Here is a 15,044-nt window from a genome sequence, read left to right as displayed (position 1 = left end):
ATTAGTAGCAATGATGGGAAAGTACAGATTTAGATTTAGAGTACAAATAAATGAAAAATTATATTAGATGCTGACTACATGTAAAGAATTCAAAAAACTCCTATTTTAACAAGAGAAGATATCATATATAAGAGGCTTCAGCTAAAGGTTGATGCAATGATCCATGTTACAGCAGCAAGGAATATGATAATGCATTTTTAAGTTTCATTTCCTTTAATTAAATTGTAATAATTTTTGATGCTGAAGATGGCGACAAGAAGGGATGGAGTCTTAGGCACTCTATGATAAAACTCATAAGCTAAGGACTCTAACTAAACTTTCGAGAGACAGAACCTACAAAGGGACCCAGTGAGGCAGTTCTCCTACTCAAGGTAACCTGGAAAAGAGCAGAAAGGCTCTGCTCCCCAGGGCTGGAGGGGGAGCCAGCCAGAGGGGTGGCCCGCCAAAGCCAAAGAACTTCAGCCTCCCAGAGGCAGCCCCAGGGGAGTCTCCTGAGCTGCACCCCAAGGAGCACCAGGCACAAAGTGGGGGAACAGCGGGGGACCTCTACCAGAGTGAGCACTTGGAGCCCAGCCCTCAGGGCACACAGGTAGCAGCTTGGTCTTTCTGCAGCCCAGATCCAGAAACAGAAGCAGGCGGAGCCAGTAAGCAGGAGCCCCCAGGGCATGAGCCCACTGAGCTGAGGGAGGGGAGTGAAGAGAGAGAGACTGCAGAGCTCTGTCCTCTGCCTCTGGAACAGGACTCTGGGGCTCTGACCACATTCAGATCCTGATCGCAGTCTTGGCCCCCCCATAGAACAGCAGGGTCCCCCCCCATCTCAGCTCCGTGGCAGAGGGGGCGCTTATGGTCATTCACAGACCAGGAGGGAGGACAGAGCCTCACACACTGAGATCCTTGTGGGAGTGTCCCAAAAGCTCAGGAAGCACCCCAAAAACAGGGTTGGGCTGGGAAAACGAGCAAGCAGAGAAAAAAGAGGAACACAATTGAGAAATATTTTGCATATGAGCCCAAGAAGGATCAAAACAATCAGTCTGAAGATGAGGAAGCACAAGCTCCTGCATCTAAAGACTCCAAGAAAAACAGAAAGTGGGCTCAGGCTATGACAGAGCTTAAAAAAGACTTTGAAAATCAAATGAGGGAGTTAGAAGAAAAACTGGGGAAAAAATGAGAGAGATGCAGGAAAAAAAAAACATGAAAATGAAGTCAGCAGCTTAGGCAAGGAAATCCAAAAAAATGCTGAAGAAAATAGCATGCTAAAAATCAGCCTAGGTCATATGGATGAACCAGTTCAAAAAGTTATTGAGGAGAAGAATGCTTTAACAAGCAGAATTGGCCAGATGGAAAAAGAGATAAGAAAGCTCTCTGAGGAAAACAAATCCTTCAGACAAAGAGTAGAATTCAGGGAAATTGATGAATTTACCAGAAATCAGGAATCAATACTTCAAAACCAAAAAAATGAAAAATTAGAAGAAAATGTGAAATATCTCATTGAAAAAACAACTGATATGGAAAACAGACTTAGGAAAGATAATTTAAAAATTATTGGAATACCTGAAAGTCATGATCAGGAAAAGAGTCTTGACATCATCTTCAAAGAATTACTACAGGAAAATTGCCCTGATATTCTAGAAGCAGAGGGCAAAATGGAAATGGAGAGAATCCACCGATCCCCCAGAGAAAGAGATCCCAAAAAACCAACCCCTAGGAATATTATAGCCAAGTTCCAGAACTCCCAAGTCAAAGAGAAAATATTACAAGCATCCAGAAGGACACAGTTCAATTATCGTGAAGCTGCAGTCAGGATCACACAAGACTTAGCAGCAACTACATTGGAAGCTTGTAGGGCTTGGAATACAATATACCGGAAGGCAAAAGAGCTTAGAATGCAACCGAGAATCAACTACCCAGCAAAACTAATGTCCTCTTCCAGGGAAAAAGATGGACTTTCAATGAACCAGGGGAATTTCAAATGTTCCTTTTGGAATGGCCAGAGCTGAAGAGAAGGTCTGATCTTCAGATACAGGACTCAGGTGAAGCATGGAGATTGGAGGAGAGGGGGGAAATATGAGGGACATAATGAGGATGAACTGCATGTATTCCTGCATAGAAAAATCACACTGATAATATTCATATGAACCTTCTCAGTTAATAGAGCAGGTAGAGGGAGCTTTTATAGCTGAAGCACAGGAGAAAGCTGAATTCAAAGATAAAATATGGTGTAAAAATGGAGTCAATAGAAAAAAGGGAAATGGAATGGAAGAAAAAGGAGAGGGGGCATAGGCCAAGACATTTCATATAATAAGATTTTTTTTTATTACAATGAGCTATTGCAATGATATGGAAGGAGGGGAATGAGGGAACCTTTCCTCTCATCAGAGATGGCTAGGAGAGGAAACAGCACATATACTCAATGGGGTATAGGCATCTGGAGTAAGAAGGAGGAGGAGGGAGCAAGGGGAAGGGGTGGGGATGTGAATAAAGGAGGAGAGGATGGACCAAGTGGGGAGAGTGGTCAGATATAACACATTTCTTTTTTACTTCTTGCAAGGGGCTGGGATTGGAAGGCCTGCCCAGGACCATAGGGCCAGGTGGATTCTGGGCCTAAGGGGTGGTATGGGGGCTCAGGGCTTCTTGGCCCCCAGGACCAGGGATCTTTCTGCTGTGCCATTCAGCAACCCTACAGCAGAGTCAGAGTGAAAGGAAAGAGAAAATATAGTACATGGTAGTGGAGAAATAAGAAAGGAGGGAGTTGCGATCAGCAATGGCAACGTTAGAAAAATACAGAAGTAACTTTTGCAATGGACTTATCATAAAGAATGTGATCCACCCATGACAGAGTTGTTGGTGTTGGAACAAACACTCCATTTTTCATTATTATTATTTGGGGGAGGGTGGAGGGCAAATAGGGCTGAGTGGCCTGCCTGGGGCCACATAGCAGGGTGATCTTTGGGTGTCTGAGGTTGGATTTGGACCCTGGTGCTCCTGGTTCAAGGGCCAATGCTCTGTCTGCCACCCAGCCACCCCTAGTATTATTACTATTTTATTTTATTTTGGGTCTTTTTTTTTCCTTCTTTTTGGTTTTTGCCGGGCAGTGGGGATTGGGTGGCTTGCATGTCACACGTCTGGATGATTGTTGGGTTTACGAGGCTGGATGTGAGCTCGGGTGCTCGTGGCTCCAGGGCTGGTGCTTCGTCCATTGCGCCACCTGGCCATACCTACAATTATTACTATTATTTTTTTTAATTTTATTTTTTTCCTCTCCCCTTTACTTTTTTTCACCCAAGCAAGTCTATACTCATGGGGAGGAGGGGTATTTTGTTTACACTTACACAAGAATATTTTATTAATGTAAAAAAATATTTGTACAAAATGAGAATAAAAAATAAAAAAAACATTTAATAAAAAAAAGATGCTGAGTATACAGGGAAAAAAATAATTTTTGATGATGAAACATTTGTCAGTGATCACAGAGAATTTTTTTTTCCCTCTTAGACTTCAGTAGGTATGGCTTATAAGGGAGGGGTGGAACACCTGCAGAGGTAGTTGTCAGAGTTGCATCCCCCCAGGACAATGCCTGCTGGCAGGAAGGGAAGGATTAAGTTAGAGAGAAAGACAGAAAGGGTGGATGTGAAGAAAAACTTCCTAACAATTCTATCAGTCCCAACATGTAATGAACAGACTGGAGAAGTACTGGAATCCACTCTCTTGCCCCTGAAAGTTTTCGTGTAGCTGCTAGACCATTTGTTGGTGATTTTGCAGAGAAGGGTCCTGTTCATGAATGACTTGGATTGTATGACTTTAGAAGTACTTCCCACTTCCAAGGTTTTGTTATTCAATGATACTGAGCTTTACAATATAACTCTATAATAAATAGTTTCTTTAAATAGTCCAAGTTTGTATTCTGACTTCCTATTTTCAGCTTCATAAAAACAAGTCTAATTGAGGATATTTCAACTTATTATTTCAAGTATCCATTCAACTTGTAACTAACTGAAGTATCCATTTTTAAAGCACCAATTACATATTCAGTCATTTGGTAGCTAACAGCATAAAAATGGCCAACATGATTTTCATCATTTTTTCCTGTATAAATTGCTATACTGTCTTAGTACTTCAAACATACTTTATGAATAAGACTATTAATGTTATACCCCAATTTAGAAAGCAATTAAAATAATTTGGACTTTTTTCTTCCAAATGTTTTAAAGCCTAAAAGTACCTCTAGTACAAAAGCATCTTTTTTCCCGTGTGAGAGATCCAGTTCAATAACTTCATCAGAACTTTCAGACTGAGACCGTAATAATCTTGAACGCTGCCGAGGTTCTGGAATGGGAGATCCTATTATCTCTTCAGGTATCTCCTGAAATATAGAATATATTTTACATAAGTTTCCATTTTCAATAAAAATGTACATGAATAGAAAGTAAACATAAACATTCCAATTAGAAAAGGCTTCCTTTAAGTATTTTCTTCATTCTTCTTTAGTGGTATACACCTCCAAAGTAGGAGTTTAATAAATCCTCTCCGCTGACAAAATTTATGGAATAACTCTCTGCAGTAATTAACTATAGCTGGTTGTTTAAGAAAAAATCTTATCATTTCAACAAACATTTATCAAGTACCTATTCTGTGAGCAACATTATGCTAACAATGGAAGAAAAAGATAAAAATGAGGACAGTGAATGAGTTCCTTAGTTTTTTCTCTGTTGCATGGCTATAAACAATACCTACAACTTATTCAGCGGACCTGTATACACAGGTCACAAGACAGACCAAGAAAAGAGAATAAGTCTATTCCTACAAATCTATCAATAGTGCTAGAAAAACTCAAAGACAAAGGATATGGTACAAGTTATGGAGTCTGAAAGGTTACTTATTCATGCATATATACATGAATATATAAATATATATATGAAGAATAAATAGAAAACTTATTTGAGTAGTAAAGTTTAAAACTCGTTATTAGTATATCTATTATATAATAATTTATTTGGTGGCATGTGAGGAATACATGGCAATGATATCAATAAAATTATTTGAAATTTAATTGGGTTAAGGGCTAATTGAAAAAATAATTTAAAAATAAATCATTGTTCTTTTGGATATATAGGCCCCAAAGTCTAACTAGTGCCTTTCTCATTGAAACTTGAAGTAATATTCCCTATGTTCTGCTAATGAAAAAAATTTATGCATTAGCATCATGTATTGAATTTACTAATGGAATATCTTTTTGCATTTTAAAAAAAATCAATTTATATGCTCTGTCTGGGGATCATATTCTAGGATAACCATTTTAAACAAAAGTTATGTCAAATTCAAAATTGCACAGTTGATCCATTTTACACATAATAGTAAAGACATCAACCTCAACATTGGAAAGAAGTTCAGGGGCTATCTAATCTATCCTATACCTGAAAAAGAATTTCTTACACAACATCAAAAATGTCACTGCTTGAAGAACTCTAATGACACATAAAAAAGGAATCCACTATTATCTCCTGAGGAAGTCTACTTTACTTTTAAATAGTTCTGCTACAAAATTTTTTTTAAGAATCAAGTCTACTGGGTGGAGCCAAGATGGTGACAAGAGAGGATGTCTCTTAGGCACTCTCTCATAAAACTTCTAAATTAAGGACTCTAAAATTTTGAGATACAGAATCCACAGAGGGACCCAGTGAGGCAGTTCTCCAACTCAAGGTAACCTGGAAAAGAGCAGAAAAGCTCTGCTCCAAGGGTTGGAGGGGCAGCCCCCCAGAGCGAAGGAACTTCAGCCTCCTGGAAGCAGCCCCAGGGCGCTGGAAGCTGCTCACAGCAGTGGGGAAGTTTCCTGATCTACACCCCAGGGGAGCACCAGACACAACTTAGGGTAACAGAGAGAGCAGCTTGGTCTCCAGGAATCCAGAAAGAGGAAACAGGCAGAGCCATTAAGCAAAGTCCCCAGGGCATGAGCACCCTGAGCCTAGGGAGGGAGCTGAGAGAGACTACTGAGCTCTGTCCTCTGTCCATGGAACAGGACTCTGGGTTTCTGACCACATTCAGATGCTGATTGCAGTCTAGGCCCCCCCAGAGAACAGCAGGGACCCCCACCTCAGACCCATGGCAGAGGGAGGCTCTTATGGTCATTCAAAGACCAGGAAGGAGGACAGAGCCTCACACACTGAGATCCTTGTGGGAGTGTTCCAAAAGCTCAGGAAGCACCCCAAAACCAGGCTCAGGCTGGGAAAATGAGCAAGCAGAGAAAAAAGAGGAACACCATTGAGAAATACTTTGCCTGTGATCCCAAGAAGGATCAAAACACTCAATCTGAAGATGAGGAAGTCCAAGTTCCTGCATCTAAAGACTCCAAGAAAAACAGAAATTGAGCTCAGGCTGACAGAGCTCAAAAAAGACTTTGAAAATCAAATGAGAGTGGGGCGGCTAGGTGGTGTAGTGGATAAAGTACCGCCCTGAAGTCAGGAATACCTTGGTTCAAATCCGGTCTCAGACATTTAATAATTACCTAGCTGTGTGGCCTTGGGCAAGCCATTTAACCCCATCTGCCTTGTAAAAACCTTAAAAAATGATAATAAAGAAAATCAAATGAGGAAGACAGGAAGAAAAATTGGGAAAAGAAATAAGAAAGATGCAGGAAAAACATGAAAATGAAGTCAGCAACTTAGTCAAGGAGATCCAAAAAAAAAATGATGAAGAAAATAGCATGCTCTTTAAAAACAAGCTTAGGTCAAATGGATAAAACAGTTCAAAAAGTTATTGAGCAGAAGAATGCTTTAAAAAGGAGAATTGGCCAGATGGAGAAAAGATAAGAAAGCTCACTGAGGAAAACAAATCCTTCAGACAAAGAATGGAACCCAGGGAGATTGTTGATTTTATGAGAAATCAGGACTCAATACTTCAAAACCAAAAGAATGAAAAATTAGAAGAAAATGTGAAACATCTCATTGAAAAAACAACTGATATGGAAAACAGATTTAGGAAAGATAATTTAAAAATTATTGGAATACCTGAAAATCATGATCAGGAAAAGAGCCTTGACATCATTTTCAAAGAATTACTACAGGAAAATTGCCCTGATATTCTAGAAGCAGAGGGCAAAATAGAAATGGAGAGAATCTACCGATCTCCCCGAGAAAGTGATCCAAAAAAAAAAAAACCAACCTCCAGGAATATTATAGCTGCAATCAGGATCTCACAGGACTGAGCAGCAACTACATTTATAAGATCGTAGGGCTTGGAATAATATACCGGAAGGCAAAAGAGCTTAGAATGCAACCGAGAATCAACTACCCAGCAAAACTAATGTCCTCTTCCAGGGAAAAAGATGGACTTTCAATGAACCAGGGGAATTTCAAATGTTCCTTTTGGAATGGCCAGACCTGAAGAGAAGGTTTGATCTTCAGATACAGGACTCAGGTGAAGCATGGAGATTGGAGGAGAGGGGGAAAATAAGAGGGACTTAATGATGATGAATTGCATGTATTCCTGCATAGAAAAATGACATTGATAATACTCATATGAACCTTCTCAATCAACAGAGCAGGTAGAAGGAGCTTTTATAGATGAAGCACAGGAGAAGGCTAAATTTGAAGATAAAATATGGTATAAAAATGGAGTCAATAGCAAAAAGGGAAATGTAATGGGAGAAAGAAAAAGGAGAGGGAGAATAGGCCAAGATATTTCATGTAATAAGATTTTTCTTTATTACAATGAGCTATTTCAATGATATGGAAGGGGGAAGGCAAGGGGGAATGAGGGAATCTTAGCTCTCATCAGAGGTAGCTAGGAAAGGAAACAGCATATATACTCAATGGGGTATGGACATTTGAAGTAAGAAGGGGGGGACAGGGAGAAGGGGGGTGATATGAGTGATGGAGGGGAGGATGGGCCATGGGGGGAGAATGGTCAGATATAACACATTTTCTTTTTTACTTCTTGCAAGGGGCTGGGATTGGACGGCCTGTCCAGGACTATAGGGCAGGGTGGATGCTGTGTAAGGGGTGGTATGTGGGCTCAGGGCCTCTTGGCCCCAGGGCCGGGGATCTGTCTACTGTGCCACTCAACTACCCTACAGCAGAAACAGAGTGAAAGGAGAGAGAAAATACAGTTCATGGTAGTAGAGAAGTATGAATGGAGGGAGTTGTGATCAGCAATGTCAATGGTGGAAAAATATGGAAGTAACTTTTGTGATGGACTTATAATAAAGAATGTGATCGGGGGCTAGGTGGCGCAGTGAATAGAGCACCGGCCCTGGAGTCAGGAGTACCTGAGTTCAAATCTGGCCTCAGACACTTAATAATTACCCAGCTGTGTGGCCTTGGGCAAGCCACTTAACCCCATTTGCCTTACAAAATCCTAAAATAAAAACAACAAAAAAGAATATGATCCACCTGCGACAGAGCTGGTGGTATTAGAATACAGACTGAAGCACATTTTTTATTATTATTATTATTATCGGGGAGGCGTGTTGCGAGACAAATGAGACTAGGTGGGCTGCCTGGGGCTGCACAGCTGGGTGACTGATGGGTGTCTGAGCCCAGATTTGGACCTGGGTGCTCCTGGCTCAAGGGCCAGTGATCTGTCTTGCCACCCAGTCACCCTTATTATTATTATTATTATTATTATTATTATTCCTACTATTTTATTTTGGGTCTTTTTTTGTTTTTTTTTGTAGGGGAATGGGGTTGGGGTGGCTTTCATGGGGTCACACAACTGGGTATTTGTTGGGGGTCTGGGGTCGGATTTGGGCTCAAGTGCTCCTGGCTCCAGGGCCGCTGCTCTGTCCCACTGCGCCATCTGGCCATATCTACAATTATTATTATTATTATTATTATTATTATTATTATTAGTTATTATTGTTGTTATTGTTGTTGTTGTTATTATTATTTCTTATTATTGTTGTTATTATTGTTATTAATTTTATTTTTTTCTCTCCCCTTTACTTAATCTCTTATGTGGTTCTATATTTTCTTGGGGGGAGGGGGTATTATGTTTACTCTTAAACAAGAATATTTTAGTAATTTGTACAAAATAAGAATAAATTAAATTTAAAAAAAGAATCAAGTCTCAACCTAAGTCTTTGCTATTTAAACCCAGCTCTCCCTTCTAAGATTAAGCAAAACAAATCTAATCTCTCTACCACACAACAGATTCTTAAGTACTGGAACTCAACTATGATAGTCTCCTCCTCTTTTTCAGGGTTAACCGGCCCAAGCAGTATGTAATATTACTGCCCTTAGAAAATATAGATCTTCATAACAGATTAAATGAAAGAATATATATATGTAACATGTTTTGGAAATAAGTGCAATTTATTTTTACTGTCATTTTTGCAAACTAAGATCACATTAGTTTCTGCAATATCATAATATTGTTTCATATTAAGACAGCAAGTCACTAAAAGCTCCTATCTTTTTTGGATGAACCTAACCATGCTACCCTCCTCATCTCTCCTGTACTAGGGAAGTTGATTTTTTTTAACCAAGTAAGATGTTGTACATTTATTCCTATTAAAATTCATCTTAGTATTTTCCCAGCACTTTTAATCTTTTTGGATCCTAAATCTTAGTGTCCAACATGATAGTCATGATAGCTAGGTATAAGCTGGAAATTGATAAACAACACTATACTAAGTATGCTTACAGTAATGAAATGCAGAAATTTATTTTACTATGATCATGTCTGATAAAACTAACAAGTTTGCAATTCTAAAATTCAATAAATAAAACAGATATTGCTCTGTTCATTTAAAAAAAAATACCTCATTTAATAATAGGTACTGGGGACACCTAGGTGACCCAGTAGATAGAGCACTGGCCCTAGAGTCAGGAGTACCTGAGTTCAAATCCAGCCTCAGACACTTAATAATTACCTAGCTGTGTAACCTTGGGTAAGTCACTTAATCCCATTGCCTTGTAAAAAATAAAACTAAAAAAAAGTACTAATGACTAAGCAAGAAAAGCTTAATTCATATAAACTATTGGGACTGATAAATAATAAATAGGACCTTAATTTATTAGTTTTCTAACTCTATGATCCAATGTGCTAACATGTATGCTCTTTACAGAATATAAATGCTAGAAGCAGAAGGGTCCATAGAAAGCACAAAGTAAAGTCTAATGTTTGTTAAATGAATTGTCATTGGTAGGATAGGATAGAAACAACAATATTATCAAGTATGCCTAGCATAATAATGTTTTAAAAAATATCCAGTTAATAAAACAGAATAGAAAAAAAACAAAAATACTTTCATTTGCCCAAAGGATTAATTATTACTTTATATTGATGTCAATAATGACACCTAGAGGTGGCTAGGGGCACAGTGAATAGAGCACTGGCCTTGGAGTCAGGAGTACCTGAGTTCAAATCTGGCCTCAGATACTTAATAACTACCTAGTTGTGTGGCCTTGGTCAAGCCACTTAACCCCGTTGCCTTGCAAAAAAAAATTACACCTGAAGAGCTTCCATATCACAATCTCTTTTGTTAAATGAAGATTACCATATTTCTACTATGGATCCACAGTTGTGGACACATAGGTGTGTTTTGCAAACTCAGTGAGAAATGTGAGTTAATATGAGTTTTAATATATGATAATGGAATCCAAATCCTTTTTTCTTTCCTCCAAATCATTAGTAAATCAATGTTCTTCAAACTAAAGGAGTAAACTTTAAAATAGCAAGTGAAATGATAGTTATAATCTTTATAGTCAAAAGTTGCAATGTGTGTATATAACTTCATATTATAGATAAACCTAAGGTAAAATAAAGTAGAAACATACATAAGAATAAAAAAGCTAAAATAGTCTCATTACAGAGTTTACTTACAGGAGGATTGATTTCATACAGCTCTTTGTTCTTAGCTATTGTATCATTTATTTTTTTTTGCATATGGGATATATGTTGTTCATATGATCCATCATTTGGTGTCTTCCCAGCAATTTGGATACCACCAGGGGTTGGTAAAGCTGTTAAATATACACCTGTTGCAGACTTAGGAAAAATGGGCAGAAAAAAGACAGAATATTCATTTAACAATAGCAAAGCAAAAAAAAGAAATTTTTCTGGCCCTCTGATATGGCCCAAGAAAGAACGGTCAATTAATTTACACAAATACAATTTTAAAATTTAAGCTAAAAAAATATTTAAGCCTACATTAGGCTAACACTGTGCTTGGTTACGAGGAATAAAACAAACACACACCACATATAATACTTCTGTATTCCTCAAACTGCCTAGACAAGTTCCTTAAGGACTTAACAATCTAGTTATGATAAGAATTAAGCACATTAAAACAATTAGAGAACAGTACAAAATAAATTATTTAAATACCAACATGTAATGGTGTAAGGCAAAATAAGGACATCAAGAAGAAGATGGCAGAAGGCATATATTATCTTTGATGGATAAAACAAAATTCTTTATTCATCCAAATATTTCTAATTATATAATAATTCTAATTTAAACTCAATTAGTTTTTATTTATCATTATACAATTAAAAGACAAAAGGAGGCAATTAAAACAAAAAATTTACTTTACACAGACCAAGACAAAATATTCATATTTTATGTGCATTATGAACCAGTATCTCCAACTGAATGGATATAATGCCACTTTGAACTTGTAGTAATGAGATAAATTTGGTTCTTGTTAAGTGAAGACGTATGATTAAAGAACTGTTTTATAACCTCTCTAAAATGAAAATGCTATCAGACTCAACAGGAACATGAATAGATGAGTAACCATATGGCTACTGGCGACCACACTTGGACTTCAGGTGACCAACTTTTTCCTGACACTCAGTGTATGTCCTCTTAAATTTAACTGTGATACGAGGTCAGCTTGAATCAGCCAGCAGTAGACTTTATTATTCGCTGCCATATTCCCTACAAAACATCATTTTACTTTATAATAGCAGCTAATGGAAAAAAAGGAAATGGGTATATAATCACTAATGTTTCAATTTCTCAGGTTTCACTGAGTTAATGTTCTAGACCTACTTCACTATACCATCTACTGTTGACTAGAGTGGTGACCTTGAAGTATATGCACTTCATCAAGTCCAGTTTTCTACCTAAGAAATTACAGTGCCCCACAAATATATTATTAGATCATTTTTCTAGTTAAAAAAAATAACAAAAAAAATTTCAAATTATTGAAGGATAAATGTTCACTATATATATTTAAAAATGAAGTCCTTAATCTACTACCTAAACAGATTCTATAACTATAGCAGTTAGAATATATCCAAATAAATTTGAACTTACTGCCAAGCCCATCAACATATTTTCACCCACTGTAATTTGAATCCTTAGTCCAAACAAAGCATTCATTCCTTTGAGTTTCAGCTTATTCATTAACTGAGTATGCACTTCATATTCCATAAATGGTAACAAATTGCTGATAGCAGTAGCATTTGCTTCTGCTTGAGCTTTCTTTTTTAAGCGACATAACCTGTCAAAAAAAAAAGCATTAACTTGTTTGACATTGATCTCATCAATAAATTAATAGTAGAATCTCAAAAAAAGTCACACTTTTATTAGTGAATTAAAGAAAAATGAAATTCCTTCTATGTAAGTTAGTCTGATGTAACTGAGATACAAAGATAAATTAAGAAACAATCTGTCTATATGGAGCTAACTCTAAAAGGAAAGAAAAGACATACAAACCTCACTACATCCTCCTTTCAGAATCTTGATCCTAGAGTTAACCAGTTCAACTTTACTCTGTCCACTACCTGAGTCCCATGCCCCATATCCTATTGCTGCCCATCCCTTCCCAAACTCCAACCCCATACTACTCTGACAAATCCACTGCTCATCTTCAGTTGTTGCTGAATGCCAAGAGAGAAGATCCCAGAATCAGATGATCCTACAAATGTACATTATGCAATCGTACTGGGTCTTCAATGTTGGACTCTAATCCTGTTACTCTTCCCTGAATGACCTTCTAATTCCCCTCTTCACAGTAGACCTCTTTCAAGTCACCTACATCACTCCTTCTAAATAGAGGACCTCAGCTCACATTTCACTAAAAAACACTGAAGCTTTCCAAAATGACTATTTCCTCTACCCCAAATCTATACTTCAAGTCACCTCAGTATCATCTCCCATTATTTTACCACTCTTCCAAGAGATGATCCTTAAACTTATCCATGTAAATAACTCTACCTTTTTGCTCAAGTCTCCCCAACCTTTAAAAAACTTAAGTCACTCCAACCATCCCCTCATGTTTTAACCCTTTATCTCTTCTCCCTTTCATAACAAACACAGGAAAAGCTGTCTTCACTAAGTCTCCATTTTTTCACCACATTTACACTGCTCAGTCCTTTGCAATCTTGGTCCTCAATAGAATTTCTTAGCTGTCAAATCTAACATTCTTTTTTTTTCCGTCCTCAAATTCCTACTTGACACTGCTGACTATTCTCCTCCTACCTAGGAACTCTGTCTACATTAAGTTTTTACAACACTTCTATCTTCTGATATAATGTTCTATTCAGTAACAGCAATATTTTGTATTATAAAGAATCTATAAAGGAAGATGATATCTACGTAGCTCCAGAGAAAGAAAACAGACACAGAAGTGTGCATAATGTTTTATGTGTATATACAGTATCTGTGCTTGTGTGCACACACATACATGTATCTATAAACATGTCTACCTAAGTTTCTATATCCCTACATACATGCATGTATGTTAAATGGTGGGCCTTTTCTGATGACCTTCGGCCTCAGACTTTTTTTGCTGGATTATGATTTACGTCTCATTCCCTCTGCATTAAGTTTACTCCCTGGTTCTGTCTTGGAGTCACTTCTCTATTTTCCCTTTCACAATGATTTTATTAGCTCCCATAGGCTCAACTATCATATTAATTAACAAAAATCTCTAACATTAAATGTAATCTGCATGGGCTTGCTTAATATACAAAGAAATTGATTCTCTCTTGCTTTGGTAAACATACCTGGCTTGAATAAGACAACCTTTTCCTATAACTGTTGCATCAGTAGGAAGATCTATTGTTGTAAAAAGAACATCAGGAACCTTTTGTTTTCTGCAGTTATAGCAGTAAGTGAGGTGAGCTGGGAATGGCATATTCAATTCATCATAAGGTATATGGCAAAATCCACAACCAGCAGGTAAATTTTCTTCTTGTCTAAAAATATATTAAGAAAAATGAATTCTTGAAAAAAAAAGCAGAATGCTTTAGATGTTTATATAAATCATTAAAACATACACAAAAACTATTTCAATATTAATGCTTTCTCTTAAATTGAAACAAGCAACTGAGATACCAACTACAAACAGCCAGGAGGTCTTCTGTTAGAGGGGCAAGAAGAGCCTTGAGTTCATAAGTCAAAAGACTTGGGTTGATTCTGTTACTTTTTACCAGAATGACTTAAAAACAAAATATTTCATTTCTCTGATTTGCAAAATGAGAAGCTGGATTAGATCACCTCAAAACCAATTATTTTAGTTCCATGACCTTTCAGGATTTAGGGCATCTAAAAACGACCTAATCAACATAACTGGAAAATATTATCACATTAATTGTATATATTTTGGAAATTTCTTACACTGCAGAGTAAGGCCAGCTCAAAAGTTTTTTCAGTGTTTTAATGTTTAAAGTTTTATAAATTGTGATTAGAGCATGTAGCACAAAAACAATAAAAAGACAAGAAACCAAAAGTGTTGCTGACCTAATCTGTCAGGAGTAACCAGGTAATATAATCTACTGAGTGTTAGAGCCCTGGGTTTGGAATCAGGAGTTCAAACCTGACCTAAGATACTCACTAGTTATGTGACCCTGAGTTAGTCAGTCAATCTCTGTTTGGCTTTGTTTATTTATCTGTAAAATGGGGATAATACTAGCATCTACCTGTCAAGAGATGTTACAAGGATCAAATAAGATAACTGTAAAACACATAGTAAGCACTACAGAAATGTTTGCTATAGAATACGTATAAAATATATGATAAAACAATAAATTATATATATATGATGTAGAAAAATTTCTGAGAAAATAACCTTCCCCAAATTATTTAAGACATATAAC

At 37.2% G+C, this 15,044-nt stretch overlaps 1 protein-coding gene across 16 annotated transcripts in view; it reads right to left on the bottom strand.

The window, feature by feature from the left end:
- The window catches only part of C2CD5 (C2 calcium dependent domain containing 5), a 131,290-nt gene that overhangs the window by 53,639 nt on the left and 62,607 nt on the right, over positions 1-15,044 (bottom strand). For all 16 annotated transcript variants that reach the window (XM_074194270.1, XM_074194276.1, XM_074194277.1 and 13 more), the window contains 4 exons: positions 13,953-14,144; positions 12,259-12,445; positions 10,819-10,983; positions 4,220-4,360 (listed from right to left, as the gene is read on the bottom strand). In XM_074194270.1, coding sequence (XP_074050371.1) covers positions 4,220-4,360; positions 10,819-10,983; positions 12,259-12,445; positions 13,953-14,144 — 685 coding nt within the window. The remainder of the gene's footprint in view (positions 1-4,219; positions 4,361-10,818; positions 10,984-12,258; positions 12,446-13,952; positions 14,145-15,044) is intronic.

The sequence above is a fragment of the Macrotis lagotis genome, chromosome 7 (assembly GCF_037893015.1).
Source record: "Macrotis lagotis isolate mMagLag1 chromosome 7, bilby.v1.9.chrom.fasta, whole genome shotgun sequence".
In the NCBI taxonomy this organism is placed as follows: domain Eukaryota; kingdom Metazoa; phylum Chordata; class Mammalia; order Peramelemorphia; family Peramelidae; genus Macrotis; species Macrotis lagotis.
This window is presented reverse-complemented; position numbering and strand designations above follow the sequence as displayed.